The sequence below is a fragment of the Lates calcarifer genome, linkage group LG24, assembly GCF_001640805.2.
Source record: "Lates calcarifer isolate ASB-BC8 linkage group LG24, TLL_Latcal_v3, whole genome shotgun sequence".
Taxonomy (NCBI): domain Eukaryota; kingdom Metazoa; phylum Chordata; class Actinopteri; family Centropomidae; genus Lates; species Lates calcarifer.
Window position 1 is genome coordinate 5123403 of NC_066856.1, and position 16943 is coordinate 5140345.

A 16943-nucleotide genomic window follows, 5' to 3' on the forward strand; every position below is an offset into this window, starting at 1 on the left:
GTCGGGTAACTGTTGTGTTATCCCTTCCTTCCTGCTGGGAAAAACAAGCAGCTCATGTGTATTAGAGCCCTATACCACTTTCTCCCTCCCTCTCTCTGTTTCCCTCTCATATGTGACTGCAGAGTGTGGGTGAAGCAGACAGGAAGAAAAGGCTGAGTGAATGAAAAGGGGGAATGTGTTTGGGTGTTGTGTTGACTACACACACGATATTTGCTCGACTGTTACATTTGGTAGAATTACTATTTCAGTGGTAGTTGTAGCAGTAACTAAGAATTATGGTCCAATCTGCACAGGAGGTAAGGTGAGGTGACTGCATGCCCCTCTCTAGACTGCCTCCATCATTACAAATCATCTATGACAACTTACAATTTACCCATCTACAAATGAAACACACCTCCATGCAGTCATTTACAGATAAATTATTGATACCTCCCTAATTGAAGTTATGGGCTGTGGCAGTGCACTGACACAACTAATTGGCTGTTGTGGCTTTATTTTCATCATTTACCTATGAAATCATTTATATAGTATAGAAGAAAAGGTAAAAGTTTGTTATAGTGTTAGTCTTATAGTGTTTTTGCCTGATGGTTTATTCAAAGGCCTTAAAACCACAATAAATTAAGAGGAATGTAACACATAGTCTACCATTAGGATCCAGGCATGGACCAGAGCTTCTACAAATTTGGTAGCCTCTCTTTTAAATTTGTTTAAGAGTATGATTTTACATTGTAGAACCAAGAAATGTTGCTTAGCACTTTTAGATTCTTTTAAAAAACCTTCATAAAATCTTCAAAGAATACACTGATGTGCTTTGGGAAATAGTTTTTGACTCACGCTGGATGTTGTGTAGTGATAGTGTATGTGTTAATTTACCTACATATTTTGAGACAAATGTCTTTTTCTTCTGGCATAACTCTACACTACAAACGCACAAAATGAACCTCTCTATTCTTGCCAACAGTAGAACTGTCAACATTGTATTTTCTTCCTCCGGTGTTGGACAGCATCGAATGCACATGCAAAGGTCAGTATATTTGGTAGTCAGATTTGCAGTGTGAAACTTTGATCAGGGCAGAAATCAGGGCGGTGCACTCTGCTATAGCTGTGCAGCTGCTTAGGAGCACTCTCCATTTTTTTAAAGCTCTCTTTTCCTTGCAGGTATTAATTGATAGATACTCATTGATGTAGTGTTTGGATAAAGTAGAATCTCAAGTCTGCAATTCCCCTGTCAGCAACGAAGCAGTCACATTTTACTGAGCTGTTGTTTGTCCAGGAAGAAGAAGCAGTGTTTTATATTATACATGCTTTATAGTGGTGATAAGTCATGTGTTTGTGAAGCTACTATCAACTGTATTAAAAACGAAAGTCAACTTCACCAGTCTTATCAGTCTATCTGCATCAGCAGCTCATCAGTCTGCTCTCCGAACTGTATCAGCATCATGATGTAATCCCCCTGCAACCAACTGTGCAAACTGGGTCGTCCCACAGAAAATCGGTACATGTGTACACTTTGTATCTGCACATCTTGTCTTCTAAAAAGGCAAGGTAACATAAGATCTTCATTAAGTCAGTAGACTGCGTTTCAAAGTATTTGCAGTCGTGAATATTTGCAGCGTTTGTCATGTAGTGTTGTGTGGATTTGCAGCGCATGTGTTGTCAAACTCATGAAGCTGTCTTAATTTGATTGCATTTTGTCTATCTGCATGCGTTGCAGTGAGTATGATAGCTGCTGTCAGCAGCAGTCAGGTCAGGTCAAGTATACAGGTCTGCAGTACTGAACAGTCTCAGCAGTGAGCGCTTACAGCTATGGTAAGCCCTGAGGGGAGAACTTGAATCAGTCAGTCGCTACCTGCTGTGTTTTTAGCAAGCTTAACTTTGTTACACAGAACTCAAGCGACTTTCTAACACTACTTAAGGCTGTATTGCTTTCATTTATATGACAGAGCCCTGTGAAATATAATTGAAAGGTGTAGCCTCAGTGCGATGATGAAACAGGCTGACAGTTCTCTTCCTGTTTGAACTGGCGCTAAAACCTTCGTAACTAGTTGTTGTTGTTGGAGGAGTTGTAGTGGTGCTAGAAGTAGCAGCAGCAGTATGTCTGTAAAGATTCTCAGCCATCCAGGTCATGGTTATCCAAGAAGGGTTGAATCGAAGGCAGGAACTGCAGAGCTGAAGAAGCCTCTTGGATTAGAGGTGAAACTTCTTCAAGTAAGTCCAGTTGTCCTCGATTCAACCCTTTTTGGACAACAGCAACAGTAGCAGTCGTATCAGAAGTAAGGGTGGCAGAAGTAATTGTGTTAATGATGGGAGTCATAGTGATAGTTATGTCTGTAGTAATGGCAATAGCTGAGGAAACACTGTCAGACTGTAGTAGTGCTAAGTAGTAGTTTTAGTAGTACCACCAGCAATCTTACTAACAGTAGTTATGGTATAGTATAGCAGTAATACTGGTTGTAGTAGCAACAGCATTTGCAGTAACAGTGCGAGAGGCAGCAGCAGGATTAGTTGTCAGCTATTCAGAACATCAGTATAAAAGTATTGGTATGAGCCTTGAAAAGCTGCTATCAGTGGCAAGCCTGTTAGATTGTGTCACCTTCACAGCAATGCAGGATTTGAGAAAGAACAAGACAAATACAGAAGAGAGAGCAAAGTGAGGAGAGAGAGAGAGAGAGAGAGAGGAGAGAGAGAGAGGAGAGAGAGAGAGGGAGAGGAGAGAGAGGGAGGCGAAGCTGGTGGCGATAGAAGATGTTTTGTTCATTGCAGCAGATGCCATGCCTTACTGCCGCTGGCCAGTACAGACAAGGCAAACCAATACTGCGACTAGTCACACTCACGCACGAAGATGCACACACACACACACACACACACACCTCTTCTTCTTCTTATGTAAATACAAGATTGTGCACTGGTGTGAGAGAGGGAGATAGATAGAACCACATGATGTTACAGAGAGCACAGAGCAAGCCTTTTCAATACTTCAAAAACAGTGTGGAAAAAAAAAAATCCCGCAGCCTGTCAGCTGTGGAGAATGACCACACTGCCCTCTAGTGCTAAGGTAAGGTATAACACTGGAAACACTGCAGATGATTTCATCCCTCCCACTCCAACAGGATAACAAGTGGTTTCTCTCTATGACACTTGTTTGTCTTTTTGTTTTTTGTTTTTTGTTTTGTTGTTTTTTTTTTTTGTCTGCCTTGTTCCTTGTTTTTTCTCTCCTCAGTCTTATCTTCAATGGGTTTCAAAGACTGGCATCTTTAAGGGGATGATTCTATTGTTGGATGGAGTTTAGTGATACAGACTTTCCAGGATGGCATGTCTGCACCTACACTACACAAGTCACAGATTGTTTGGTTAGTTAAATCTGGTCAATTATGTAGTTTTTTAGATTCACTAAGTTTCATCCAATCCACCCATAAAGTAACTACTTTAATATCTTTAATATTAACAACTCCCTCCCACAGTCATGCAGGTTATGGTAATTAACTCTAAACTGTGTAGGTGTGAATATGGGTGTGAACACTTGTTTATCTCTATATCAGCCCTGTGATAGACTGGCGGTCTGTCCAGGGTGTGCCACACCTCTCGCCCAATGAGGCAGGCCTTTTGAAAACAGCACGGCATGTGGTTCACTTCTCATGGTTAGATGAGGATGGTAGGCTTTTAAAAAATGTTCTAATTATGTTGTTTATTCAATATTTAGATGTTTGTGGGTTAAATGCCACAGCTTCACACCAACTCTATGACTTATAATTCTAAAGCTGAAAAAAAAAATGACATGAAAAATAGAGCATTATGGATGTGGATGAAACCAAGTTACAATGGTGCTAGTATCTGTGCTGCTGCATCCAGTAAACATAGTTTAACTTTATTAAAATGATGACAGTTTCAACTGGATATAGCAACTGCTGTGGTGGATTGAAATTGAACAGAGCGACAGAAGCTTCTGGAGCGGAGGCTAGCCTGAACACATTAAGACTTCAGCTATGTAACACATATGTCATATGATTGTCCTGTAATATAAGAGATATACTGTATATGTCTGTATATGGACTGAAGTTAAACTGGTTTTTTCACTTGAGAGCACACAACTTTGAACTTTTTAAAACCCTTAAAAAATAATCAGAAGTTTTTGTTTTAAAAACCCACAGTTTTTGTCAGGTTCTGGTTTAGCACTATTCCCAGGTGCCCTGTTGATGTTTTCACAAAATCTCTGGAGAACTGACTCTCTAATAAGGAAGAGAGAATGCATTTTTAATTACTCTCCACTGTGCTTTGCATCACCAGCCCAAAGCAAAATATACAGACGATAGTGTCAATTTAAAGGTAAACAGACTGGGGTCTGGCTGCTTTAACTGCAGTCAAATTAATGTCACTGCTGTAATTAAACCCAAAATACCTCTGCATTCTTCACATCAAGGACTTCCTTTTACCTCAGTGCTGTTAGATCAAGATTGTATTAATTAGAACATAAACATATTTAACTGTCAATAAAGGAAATGAGATGTGTCTTCATAACTTTTTAATTAGACTGTGTACTGCATACATTTAATGTTAAAATCTAACTATTTTTTTTCCCTTTGTCAACCTCCTATGCTTTTACACTGCATACAACACATGCAGCAATACACACATTTCTCACACTATGTTATTTTTCTTCCTCCACTGGTTAACTGGCAAAAAAAGATGACATGGCATCAGTTCTAGCTACAGTGGAGTTTAATAGCAGGAAAATTTTCACCAATCCAAATCATGGTAAATAGCTGTTGAAAGGTAATCTGGAAAACACTAATGGGGTAGATGTGTGAAGTAGATTCAGGGGAAGCGGGTGCACCAAATAATTATCCCAGCACATCACAAAGTAACTCCTGGAATCATTAATCATGATGAATGGTAGAATATGCTTTTTTCAAGTTTTCCTTGAACAGGTTATCTGCAAGATGTTTTTAACATCAATGAGACAGTTAATTGATGCTTTGTTTTTTTTTTGTTTGTTTTTTTTGCTACTAGAAGTAGTGGTTGTGGTGCAGCAGAATGGTACTCCCAGTAATGGTAATGGTAGTAAAATGAAGGTTTGATTTAGCTTTCATTTGATTTAAAATGCATCTCTTAGCTGCCATTTCCTTAACATACACTCATGTATTGTGTGAGATTTTGCTGCAAGTTTCATGTGCCCCACTGCTAATTTGTGCACACAAAATCAAATTAAAGCTGCAATAAATGATGTTTTTTGGCCACTTGAGGTTTGTAGAATGATACAACTTACTTCTATCCATTAATCCGCTATCTGTACAGGTTATTCCCTCCTGATCGCCTGTGGCTAGAACTATTCCTGATATTGCTGACCTTGGGTGAGAGGCGGGGTACAGCCTGGACAGGTTGCCAGTCAATTGCAGGACTGCCATATAGAGACAAACAACCGTTCAATACAACTTACTTGACATATAGAAATGTTACACTGAACTAACACTTGCCTACATCTGCATTCATCTGGAGTTGTGTCTGTTTGCCATAACAATGTAACTTTTAGCGCCCCTTTGGTCTTAACCAATCCAGAGAAAACTTGGCCCTACTAAGTGGTCCACTGTGTATCTGCCTGCTGCTTGGTGTTGAGCAGGTGGTGTACAGGTGGAATTCAAGGCTTTTTCCCTAAAGAGCTACCTGCTGCTGGACAGGATGAGGAGAGCAATGATTGTAAACAAAAAACATTAGAGTTGTGTGGGTCCCAAAACCAAAATGAAAAGCTAAAATAACCTAAGGAGCTAGAAAAAGCTAAAGGAGAACAGATTCTTCTCGGGTTTGTCGGTACAAGTTACTCCTTTGGTATTAAGTAGAGTTGGGCTTGACAGAGTTAATTCATCAATATAGTAGGAAATATTTATTAGTGCTGCTAATCGTAATTTGAATGCATAAATCGCTTATTCAAATTAGTTTTTTTCTGTTCAAGAGTACAAAAGTAACAATCCCAACTTTTCCTTTTTTTATTTTTTTCCCCTGTCATCTCTCAGGGCTAACTCAACATAAATTCTGTATCGATGCTGGCCTAGTTTTGTTTTATTTTAGAAGGTGTTTGACAGGAGATGGCTTGTGTGGAGAACAGCAGTGTGCAGCAGTAGTAGGCGTCACTGTGTGGTTGGTGGACATCACAAAAAAAGTAATCCTGACTTCCCCTCCCTCATCCTCCTCTTTCTCCTCCTCCTTCTCCCTCTCATGTCTCAGTCAGCAGGAAGATGAATAGGCAGCTGTTGCTCCTTGTACGTCAATGAATCAGCCTTAATGGAGAGGAGTTGACAGAAGGACCGGGAAAATGAAACCAAGAACTGGAAGTAGGAGGAGGAGGAGGAGGAGGAGGAGGAGGAGGAGGTGACAGCGTAAGCCTGGGGAAGAGAACGATGGGAAAAGACAGTGAGTGAGTAGAAGTGTGGAGGAATGAAAGGGAATAGGAGATAATGTGAGGGGGTGGAATGACAGGGAGACAGGGAGACATCAGGGGACTACAAGCGCAGCCAACCCAGGAAGATGTAAATGTTGGTTACTCATTTACATTCATTGTGGCAATTTCTCTCTCTCCCACTCTCTCCAACCCCTCGCTCTCTCTTTCCCTCCTACACAAAAGCACAGGCAGAATATAAACTGAGTATTTGTGCAGTGATGTCATATGCTGTGATTGGGAGGCACAATAACAGAGTCATCTAAAATACCGTCTTTGTCCAAACACTCCAGGTATATTTACAGTTCACGGACAGCGAATGAATTGTTTCTGAGGATGAGTTATACAGTGATGTAATCCAGAGGCATTAACAGCTTCTGTCCAGCAGGTGCCACCAGAGAACAGTCCACTCTCTCTGATCTATACAGTGAATGACTACAGTGAGAAAACATCCCACTACAGTAGGTTAGATCTTGTTTGTGCACCACCAGAACCGCAACAAGCCACTACTCCACCCTTGTTCTTCTGTCTAATTCATAAAGAACTCAAATACCAACACTGGATAAATAGAGTTTAAGGTGTTATTGCAGAGGAAATCTAGATCTACCCATAATGCCACACAGTTGTTTTTATCATAACATGTAATCCTGGATTTCTCAGAACCAGGGTCTGAAGAGTGAAGATCTAAAAACCTTGTTTTCAATAACAAGTCAGCATCTCCACCTCTAGGTGGCATTGAAACCATACAAAACGTGACAATATCATGGTGCTTGTCACCAAAATGGGCAATTAGAGCATCAGTTTATCATTCCCCTGAACTGAACCTATATGTTGTTAATAGGTCAACTCGACATCAGAGGGATGTCTTTTACTAATTCTAAAATAATCTGATAAAACAGATTAAAAACACCTCAGACATATAATATTCTCAGCCTGCAGTCTTTCCAATGGCGACTAGTTTTAAGGTCCAAATGACCAAATTCCTTGCACTGTGAAATATCAGCTAAGGTTGGTTTTCATTTCAAAAATACTGATATTAATACTCCATGCACATACTGACTGAAACCCAGCTGGAGCCTCCTAACAAGGGCGGTGTAGGAAGTGTGGGTGCACAAGGCTGTTTGTTACATTATATCCCATTCTCCTTTTCTGTTTCTCAACTTCTATACAAAATACCATCAGATATATGCCATGAAAATGTCATTAAAAATAGAAGGCCAATAAAAACAAGGTCTATTATCACCTTTTGTACAGAGTAAAGGCCGTACACTGGTTTCAAACATACAGTGAGAGAGAGGGCTGTGTTTTTCAGAGCTGAAAAGAGTGTAGTTTTCAACTGTAGTTTTAAATCTGTTGATCTAGTGAAATGCAGTGTACTACTTTACTAGTTGCTTACTGGTTACAACTAGATTATAGGACGTTGTAAACCATCTACTAATGTATATATACTGCTTATTATTGACATTACATTACATTACATTACACTGACAACATAGCACCACAGTGAAATGCAGTGGGTCTGATGAGTCATTATAGTCAACTTAAAACAGGCATCAACTTTTCCTCCATAAATTAGAGCAAAAGCCACACAGGTTCTGAGCTGTCAGCTGATGGGTGAAGTGATGAAATGAATGAAAATATTCTCTGAGGTTCCTTTATGAATGCTTGCTATTGTAAGTCATTTAAAATGATAGTACAATGAAAACCACACATCTTTGTGATTATCATGTTGTAGATTATAGATTAAAGAAAAGGGCCTATTGGTTGGACCCAACTTGGACTCACACAGTTCAAAATCCTACTAGTGTTTATTACTGTAAGCCCGGCTGTCTGAAATATATCCAGATGTAGAGGACAGATGTGATATTTAAGACTTAAATTAATAAATTGAAAACTCTTGTTTCTCAGAGAGGGATAGTAAACAAAGAGATAAGATAGAAAGTACAAGTAAAATTAAAGAGCAAAAAGCAAGTACTATATTTACAAGGAACATAAATATAATTAACTTCTTTATATACTTACTTCTAATATACTTAGTTTCTTTGCTGTATTTGGAGCCCATAAAGACTGGAGCCCATGCCTTTTCAAAAGTTAGATATTTTGATCTTCACTTCTAAGTAGAATTTTCACTCTGAAAAGTTACAATGTGTGTCATGGTATGGGGATGCGTGAGTGCTGCTGGTGTTGGTCATCTCACAACTCTTTTCCACCGTTGTAGCAGCGTTAGAACCTTTAAAATCTCACTGCTTCTACCAGAAACTTGGTGTCATCCTAAAACTGATGTTTAAGAAACTAACTTACTTGGTAGCTATCTAAATGACCTAAAATTACCCATTAACAGCTAGCATTACAAAAATCATGGAGTAAGCTAATGCTAGCTTGTCAGCTAGGTGCTGGTTGCTAGCTCAGTAAATGATAGTTACGTATATTGATAAATAAATAAAATTAGGACAATTTGCATAACATGTTGTTAGTTATTAAACAGTCTAGTAGGCATGACTTTATGGGGAAGGAATTTGGGAATAAATACACAACATTAAGAGGCAAAAATTCAGACCTAATATTAAAATATTTGCTGCACTGACAGTACATACCTGTCTGATGCTGTCTGTAATCTTCCCATGTTGCTTCCTGATTTCTGCCTGTGTTGTGGATGTGACGCATAAACACATCTTCACACATCACTTAGTGGGATTTTTGTCAGTCAGTGCTGTTATCACTGACATGTAGCTTATTCTATCTAATCACTGAGCACTTTATATATATATACTTAACTTCTTTATATACTTACTTCTAATATACTTAGTTTCTTTGCTGTATTTGGAGCCCATAAAGACTGGAGCCCATGCCTTTTCAAAAGTTAGATATTTTGATCTTCACATCTTTATTAGAATGACACCATCCTCTACTGCGTTTCACTCTGAAAAGTTACAATGTGTGTTCATATTCATGTGGACTCTGGACACTCAAATCTGATTTCATTCTGGTGGACTTCTCTCCCAAAAAATGGGTCAAGGAAAGTCTTTGGGAAAAGCAGCAAATGAATGGTGGGAAACATGAGCCAGTTGCAGCTGCCTTCAGATCATGTTTGTCATATGTCATCTGTTTATGTGTTTTTTTTTTTAATTACTTTTATTCTCTCATTTCATTTATCTTTATTTTATGTTATTATCTCTGTACCTTTATTGTCTTTTTTTCTTTTCACCTTGTTTAAGTGTAGAATATACTGCCTCATTTTTCCATTTGTTGAGGAAAAAAGTAAGTAATAATAATAATCTGAACAACAATTATTCTCTTTGTTTGCTTTTGTTCTATTTTTTAATTTTGATCAGCTTCATTTTTAATCAGTACATATAGACCAATATAGACCTTAACACCTTTTACACTGCAGAATCTGCAGGTACCATAACAACTCATAAAGAAGATATACAACAACACTCATACTAATGCTGAGACTAAAGAAAATACAAGAAACCAAAAAATTCAAATTTGAAAGAATTTAATTATTATTGAAATGACTATTGAAATGATTTATTTATACTTTCCTTTCTATTCATCCTTACCATCTTCCCCAGAGAGCAAGCCATAGCCTGGTACAGACAAAGCCTGTACAGGTTGACAGGACACTAAAAATCCTACCTGGAGCTAAAATTTTGAACCTGTCTCTGCTCACATGAGCAGGTTTTGGGCGACTGTGGCAAGGAAAAACTCCCTCTGAGGGAGAAACCTTGGGAGGAACCTGGCTCTCTGGGGGGAACCCCTCCCCCTGAGGGCTTTGTCGCGTCCTCCAGTTCCCGTCACGTCCTGCATGGTTGGTCCTCTTCTCGTCCATCCGCTCCTGGTCTCGGTCCTCATCCGTCCTCTTCTGGGACACACCTCATCATGCCTCGTCTGGTGGATGGTCCTCCTGCTGCGTCTCGGTCCAGTGTCCTTGGGTCTCCTGTCGTCTAGTCCTCCGGCTAGAAAGACATTTAAAATGAATACAGGTGGATTTCTAAATCCCTCTTCTAAACTGTAATCTGTCTGAAAGTTCACAGAGCAGTGTTTGTGTGTTTAACTCAAGTGCACATGTGACAGTGCTGTTCTCTTACTTGTCTCTGGTAGAACAGGATGTAGCAGGATCTCTGCCGCCGGTCACACACAGAGGCCCCGCTCGTTGTAGTGACCACCGCGTCGTTATAGGTGAACCAGCGGTCGGTCACCTCCACCTGTCCTACATCTGGATCGACCCCGTCACAGATGTAATGTCCTAGCAAGAGAGGTAACTTTGTTACATGGGCTGTCTTAAGATTCATTAGGTGCACATTATTGTTGCTTAGATTCAGTGTGAGCATAAGGAAAATAATGGATTATCTTACCACTTCTTGTTGTTCCGCCGATATGGCTGATGGTGCTGACTAGAGTGTAGCACGCAGCACCCTGAGAAGGAGCACAGTTGATCAGAGTTAGTCCACATAGAGTCTAAATATTTACTTACATCAGGCCAGGCTGATGATTCTGTTTGCTACCGGGTGATTTAGTTTTTCTATACCTCGCTGGAAGACACCACCAGCTCTCTTTGAAGGACGACGGGGTCGTGGACCTTCTGCAGCTCAAACGTTGGAGTATATTTGAAACGCTTGAGATGTAACATCAGCACTCTGTAGATGGAAAAAAAAGATGTGAGCATCAGGTGATTCAAGACTCTTACTATTGCTACTTTTCACGTTAAATACTTCACAATTACTCCTTAGAGTCAGTGGAGCACAGTTAGATAGCACTGGGTGAACCAGTATCATCACTGAGCACTAGATGTGTGTGTGTGTGTGCTGGATTGGATGTCACTCACCTTGGCAGGGTGGTGAATGAAGAGCGCTGGCCTGATGTTGTCGCTCCACAGTTACATCTGTACTCCAACTCCTCCTCCTGCAGAGCAGCACAACACCAACATGCTTTCACTTCTATGCACAGTTACAAACAGCTAGAAATGTGTCAGTGTTTCCTACATCATGTCATCACATTGTATCAGTGGGGTCTAATGTGAATGAGGGAGGAGAGGTGTTTCTTACCATCAGGTAATTCTCGAGGAGTTTCTCCACAGTTGCTCCTCCAGGTGGAAGGTCCAAAGACAGGCAGGTGAAATCCTCCTCTCTTGATGACCCTGCTCCACAACTGCATATTGACCAGACAATACAGTTTTATTTCAGCTGCAGAGGTCATGAATATGTGTGTGTGTGTGATGTATGTGGCTGAGTAGTTTTACCTCTTGCATGTTCTGGTGTTCTGCATTTTAAATACCAGGTGCTCTTCAACAGGACACCTGTAGGTCCTGCCCATGCCTACAGCCAGCACCTGCAGCTGTGGGCCCCAGTATCTCATCTGCTCCAGGACAGATGTGAGGAACTCGTGGGCATCCTGTAGATACACACACACACACACAATCGTACAGAGAGGTTTAAACACGGGGGAGAAACTATCAGGTGAAACAACAAACTGTGAAACCTGTTTACTCACTTTCTGTTGGAGGTCCTCGAACTCTGGGGCCCACAGAGCCACCACCTTCTTGAAAGTGGCAAGAAGGCGGAGTTTCTGTTGAGCATCACTGGAGAAGTGATGCTCTCTGATGTTGAAAAATGATCTGGAGAGGAGAGGAAAAAGGGTTAGAGGCGTTGTCTAGTTGAGGAGAAAATCAGCGTTTGTGTCCGAGGGGTGCTGTACCTTAGGATGGCGGCCTCTGGGACCAGACTCCAAACCTGCTCCTGGTGTTCAATGTCTTTTACGAAGTCCTCCAACGTCAGGAGGCTCTGCAGGCTGGAGTTCAGATAACAAATTTGTGCTGGGTTGGGAAACCTGACACAAAAGAGTAACAAGTCAAACACATGTTAATATCATCTAATTCTTCTATGTTACTTTGATTTGATGGAATCAATCTGCAGCCTTGTTTCTTGTGTGTGTATATATGTATGCTGATGTACTCACCCAAGGCACTTCAGGTGATCTTTCCTCAGTTTCTTCCTGGTCCCACCTTCCTCCTCCTTTGGCAGGGCCTGAGGAACCACGCCGTCCTTCTGTGGTTCCCCCTCTTCCTCAGCTGGTCTCTCAAGTGCAGGTGAGCGGCACTTCTCTGGGCTTTCCTCCTCTGGGGCTGGGGTTACACGACACGTCTTCTGTTGGAGTAAAGAAATACTCTGGTTAAATGGTGCAAACACAACTCAACAGTATCTGCTTCACACTGAGCGCTGCACTTTGTGTCAAACATACGTACCTTGCTACAACGCCACCATCGTCCCTTCTTGGTCTTCTTCTTCTTCTTCTTTTTCCCGTCCGAGGTGGTGGCGCTGGTGACAAAGAGAAATATTGTTTTAATTTTCAAAACTCATACATTTCTCTAAGGCTCTTAATGTCCTGCTAACACAAAGGATTAAAGAATATAGTCAGGAGGAGTGGTCTTACTTTTCCTTCTCGTTTTTGGAATCTTCCTTCCTTGTTTTTGTCTGTAAAACATATTAGAATAAACCATGTCAAATATTATTATGTTTGAGGATATTTACAACTTACAAACAACTTAATTTTGTTTATTAGGAAGTTGTGACACTGTCTGTCAAACATACCAATGGCCGACCGAAGAGGCGGTACCTCAACGGGGCTGTAATGTCTTTGTCCTGGATGGCAGACGGAGCGTCAGGAGCAGGGACACTGGTGATAAAGAGAAACATGGTGAAACACATGAAGAAGGTAAAGAAAGAAACAGTGTGAGAATAGTTGTGAATTTCCTTACCTCCTGATTTTGTCTGCCACCAGTTCTATGACAGCTGGTTGAATACTGCACAGAGAAAAGTAAAACGTTAATTTAAACATAATGTATCTTCACAGCTGGTAAAAACTGGCTTCACAGAAACTACATACTAAACACTGTGAACCGTGAGGGGGAAACAGTTCCACCTTTCACCGTTCACAATGTCACATAAACAGCAGAGAAAACCAACCTTCCCACAACACAGGCGAAACATCTTAATCTTTGCTGAAGTAAGATGTGGTAAAGACTGCGAGTAGACTCAATTAGAAATCAAGATCGAGAGTAAATTCCTCTATATGCAGGTTTGCTGAACTCTGATGTGTTCTGAAGGAATTTTACAGATTTGTCACAGAGCACAATAATCACTGACCCATCTAGAATGACAATATGATGTCGTAATATCATTCTGTGTCCATAACGACTCTGTTTTAAATGTACATGTTTATAAATGCTGATTTTTACAAGCCCAAATTAAAAATACACTAAATTTAAAACAAAACAAAGTGAAAAAAGTTGATTTATCTTCACAAACCCAAACTGCAACCTGGTGGCACTTTAAGCACTAAAATATACATATCTGAATGAACACAGTAAATGTAGAAGTGTATTTGACAATAATATTTACTCCCCATGTGATTTTTGAGAACATTCACAGCTGTGATCTTCACTGTTTGTGCATGTGGATGAAGCTCATTTTCCTCTGCTACCCAGTTGTTGTATCAATAGTGATATCAGAGTTGAAGTTTTTCCTAAAACATCTTTAAAAAACTCTCCATAACTATAATTTCCCTACATTTTCCCCAGCTGTGGCTTATGATTATTCTAATTTGTGCACTACGATATGAAACAGTAAAATATACTAAATGTTGTTGCTGAACGTGCACTGTGATTGGATCAAAAACACTGCAAAAGGACTGCAAAGTGACAGGTGTGCAAAACAATTACACCTGCATCATCTGTCTGTCTTGAATGTTTCCCTTTATGCAGTTTTGAATTACTGATTGATTAAGATGATATTCAGTGTGGGGAGATGTGCAGCATACCTTTGAGGATTTCAGGCTGGTATGGTGTTAAAGGAGGTTTTGCTTTTTTGTTGGCCATTTCTTCCCAGACAGGCATCTTTCCCTCAGCTCTACACACCCTATATGCCAACTCTTTTACCAAGAGTGAGTCCTTGGTTGTAGATTGGGATTTTTCTCCACTCCTCCTCTCACAGCCAGATGTCTTTTCCAGCGTGGATCTGAAAAAAATAATATTTTTACACATTACTTCTGAATGATTAATCTCAGCTAAATCACTGCGAATACAACAAATTAATCAGCAACCAAAGCCTGAAATTAAGTAATATGTACTGACATTTCTTTCAAAGGGTTGACAGATGAACTGAGAGCTTAAATAAAACTTACATTTGTTAGGTGAACAGAAATGTGACTCAAAACAAACAATAATATATTTCTGTGTCTGCCAGGTGTGTATTGCTAACGTATTAGTAATGAGGTTAGCCAAGATTAGACAAAATAATAATGTTGCTAATTTTTTATGGAATTTCTATGAATGTGTTTGACTGTTGTCATTAAGTGTCATTCAGACAGTTGTCATTTTTAATGCGGGTTAGGGTTACTGACTGAATGACAATGACAAAAGTCGTTCATAAAGATAAAGAAAAAAATAGTGGCTGGATGAAAAATGGACAGACAGTCCACATGTGAGTGATGCTCTCATTCTTTACCAACATGAACAGAAAGTGAATTTCAATGTGACTGTACTTAAAAAGATTAGATGTGAGCCCATCCTAACAAACACAAATACAAAGCTACACATTTCAGTTCATTGGGGACCATATCTGTGTCTTTTATTGAGGTAGCTGATGAGGACTCTGGTAAAAATAAAGAGACAGAGAAGCTAAATTGACCCCCCCCAGCATTATACATTAACTAAGTAATTTGATGTGCAATTTCTTTTAGTACAGTCACAGCCAAAATACTAAACAAATCCTAAAAAAGAAACTTAAAATTGATTGGTTCCATAAAAATGTTTCTTGCCGTGCTTCGTGTCTATATAAAGCCATCACATTTGAAAGTTCTTCAGAGACAAAAATGGCTAAAACAAGGAACCAAATGCAGGAAACAGGCCTGAAGAGACAGATTCTCAGCCAGGAAGTGCAGATGCAGTCCTTCAGCAGTTGGATACACTCTGCAGAAATACAGACAAACCAACAGCTTGGCTTCTTCAGCAAGAAATGATCGCATCCTGATCCGCATGTGCAGGGAAAACCACTGAATGACATTACAGGAGCTTCAGCAGCAGTAGTCAAACCAAACTGGTGTCCAGTGTTCCACCCGCACTGTACGTGGCCCACTTTTAGATCATGGCTTAAGGTCCTACAAGGCTGTCAAGAAGCCCCTGATCAATGAGAGACAGAGGTTAGCCTGGCGTCGTTGGGCCCAAGCACACAAGAACTGAACAGCCAGGAACTGGAAGAAGATTCTGTGGTCAGATGAGTCCAGTTTCCAGCTTTATGCTCCTCCTGATAATGTGAGGGTACACAGAAGGCCAGGCCAAGCATTATCTCCAGCATGTACAGTACCTACTGTCCAGCATGGTGGAGGCAGTATCATGGTTTGGGGATGCGTGAGTGCTGCTGGTGTTGGTCATCTCACAACTCTTTTCCACCGTTGTAGCAGCGTTAGAACCTTTAAAATCTCACTGCTTCTACCAGAAACTTGGTGTCATCCTAAAACTGATGTTTAAGAAACTAACTTACTTGGTAGCTATCTAAATGACCTAAAATTACCCATTAACAGCTAGCATTACAAAAATCATGGAGTAAGCTAATGCTAGCTTGTCAGCTAGGTGCTGGTTGCTAGCTCAGTAAATGATAGTTACGTATATTGATAAATAAATAAAATTAGGACAATTTGCATAACATGTTGTTAGTTATTAAACAGTCTAGTAGGCGTGACTTTATGGGGAAGGAATTTGGGAATAAATACACAACATTAAGAGGCAAAAATTCAGACCTAATATTAAAATATTTGCTGCACTGACAGTACATACCTGTCTGATGCTGTCTGTAATCTTCCCATGTTGCTTCCTGATTTCTGCCTGTGTTGTGGATGTGACGCATAAACACATCTTCACACATCACTTAGTGGGATTTTTGTCAGTCAGTGCTGTTATCACTGACATGTAGCTTATTCTATCTAATCACTGAGCACTTTATATATATATACTTAACTTCTTTATATACTTACTTCTAATATACTTAGTTTCTTTGCTGTATTTGGAGCCCATAAAGACTGGAGCCCATGCCTTTTCAAAAGTTAGATATTTTGATCTTCACATCTTTATTAGAATGACACCATCCTCTACTGCGTTAAGTCGAATTTTCACTCTGAAAAGTTACAATGTGTGTTCATATTCATGTGGACTCTGGACACTCAAATCTGATTTCATTCCGGTGGACTTCTCTCCCAAAAAATGGGTCAAGGAAAGTCTTTGGGAAAAGCAGCAAATGAATGGTGGGAAACATGAGCCAGTTGCAGCTGCCTTCAGATCATTGTTTGTCATATGTCGTCTGTTTATGTGTTTTTTTAAAATTACTTTTATTCTCTCATTTCATTTATCTTTATTTTATGTTATTATCTCTGTACCTTTATTGTCTTTTTTTCTTTTCACCTTGTTTAAGTGTAGAATATACTGCCTAATTTTTCCATTTGTTGAGGAAAAAAGTAAGTAATA

The 16943-nt window shown here is 39.9% G+C and overlaps 1 protein-coding gene across 1 annotated transcript; it reads right to left on the minus strand.

The window, feature by feature from the left end:
* Positions 1 to 9909: 9909 nt before the first annotated feature.
* Positions 9910 to 13545, minus strand: LOC127139265 (ubiquitin carboxyl-terminal hydrolase 37). The gene is made up of 14 exons (XM_051066943.1): positions 13185 to 13545; positions 13018 to 13102; positions 12860 to 12900; positions 12672 to 12744; positions 12386 to 12573; positions 12125 to 12256; positions 11921 to 12044; positions 11670 to 11821; positions 11476 to 11578; positions 11256 to 11332; positions 10959 to 11067; positions 10786 to 10846; positions 10519 to 10676; positions 9910 to 10386 (listed from the first exon to the last, which is right to left on the minus strand). The coding sequence occupies exons 1-14, from the start codon at positions 13262 to 13264 to the stop codon at positions 10375 to 10377; spliced, it is 1395 nt and encodes a 464-aa protein (XP_050922900.1). The 5' UTR covers positions 13265 to 13545; the 3' UTR covers positions 9910 to 10374.
* Positions 13546 to 16943: the final 3398 nt, after the last annotated feature.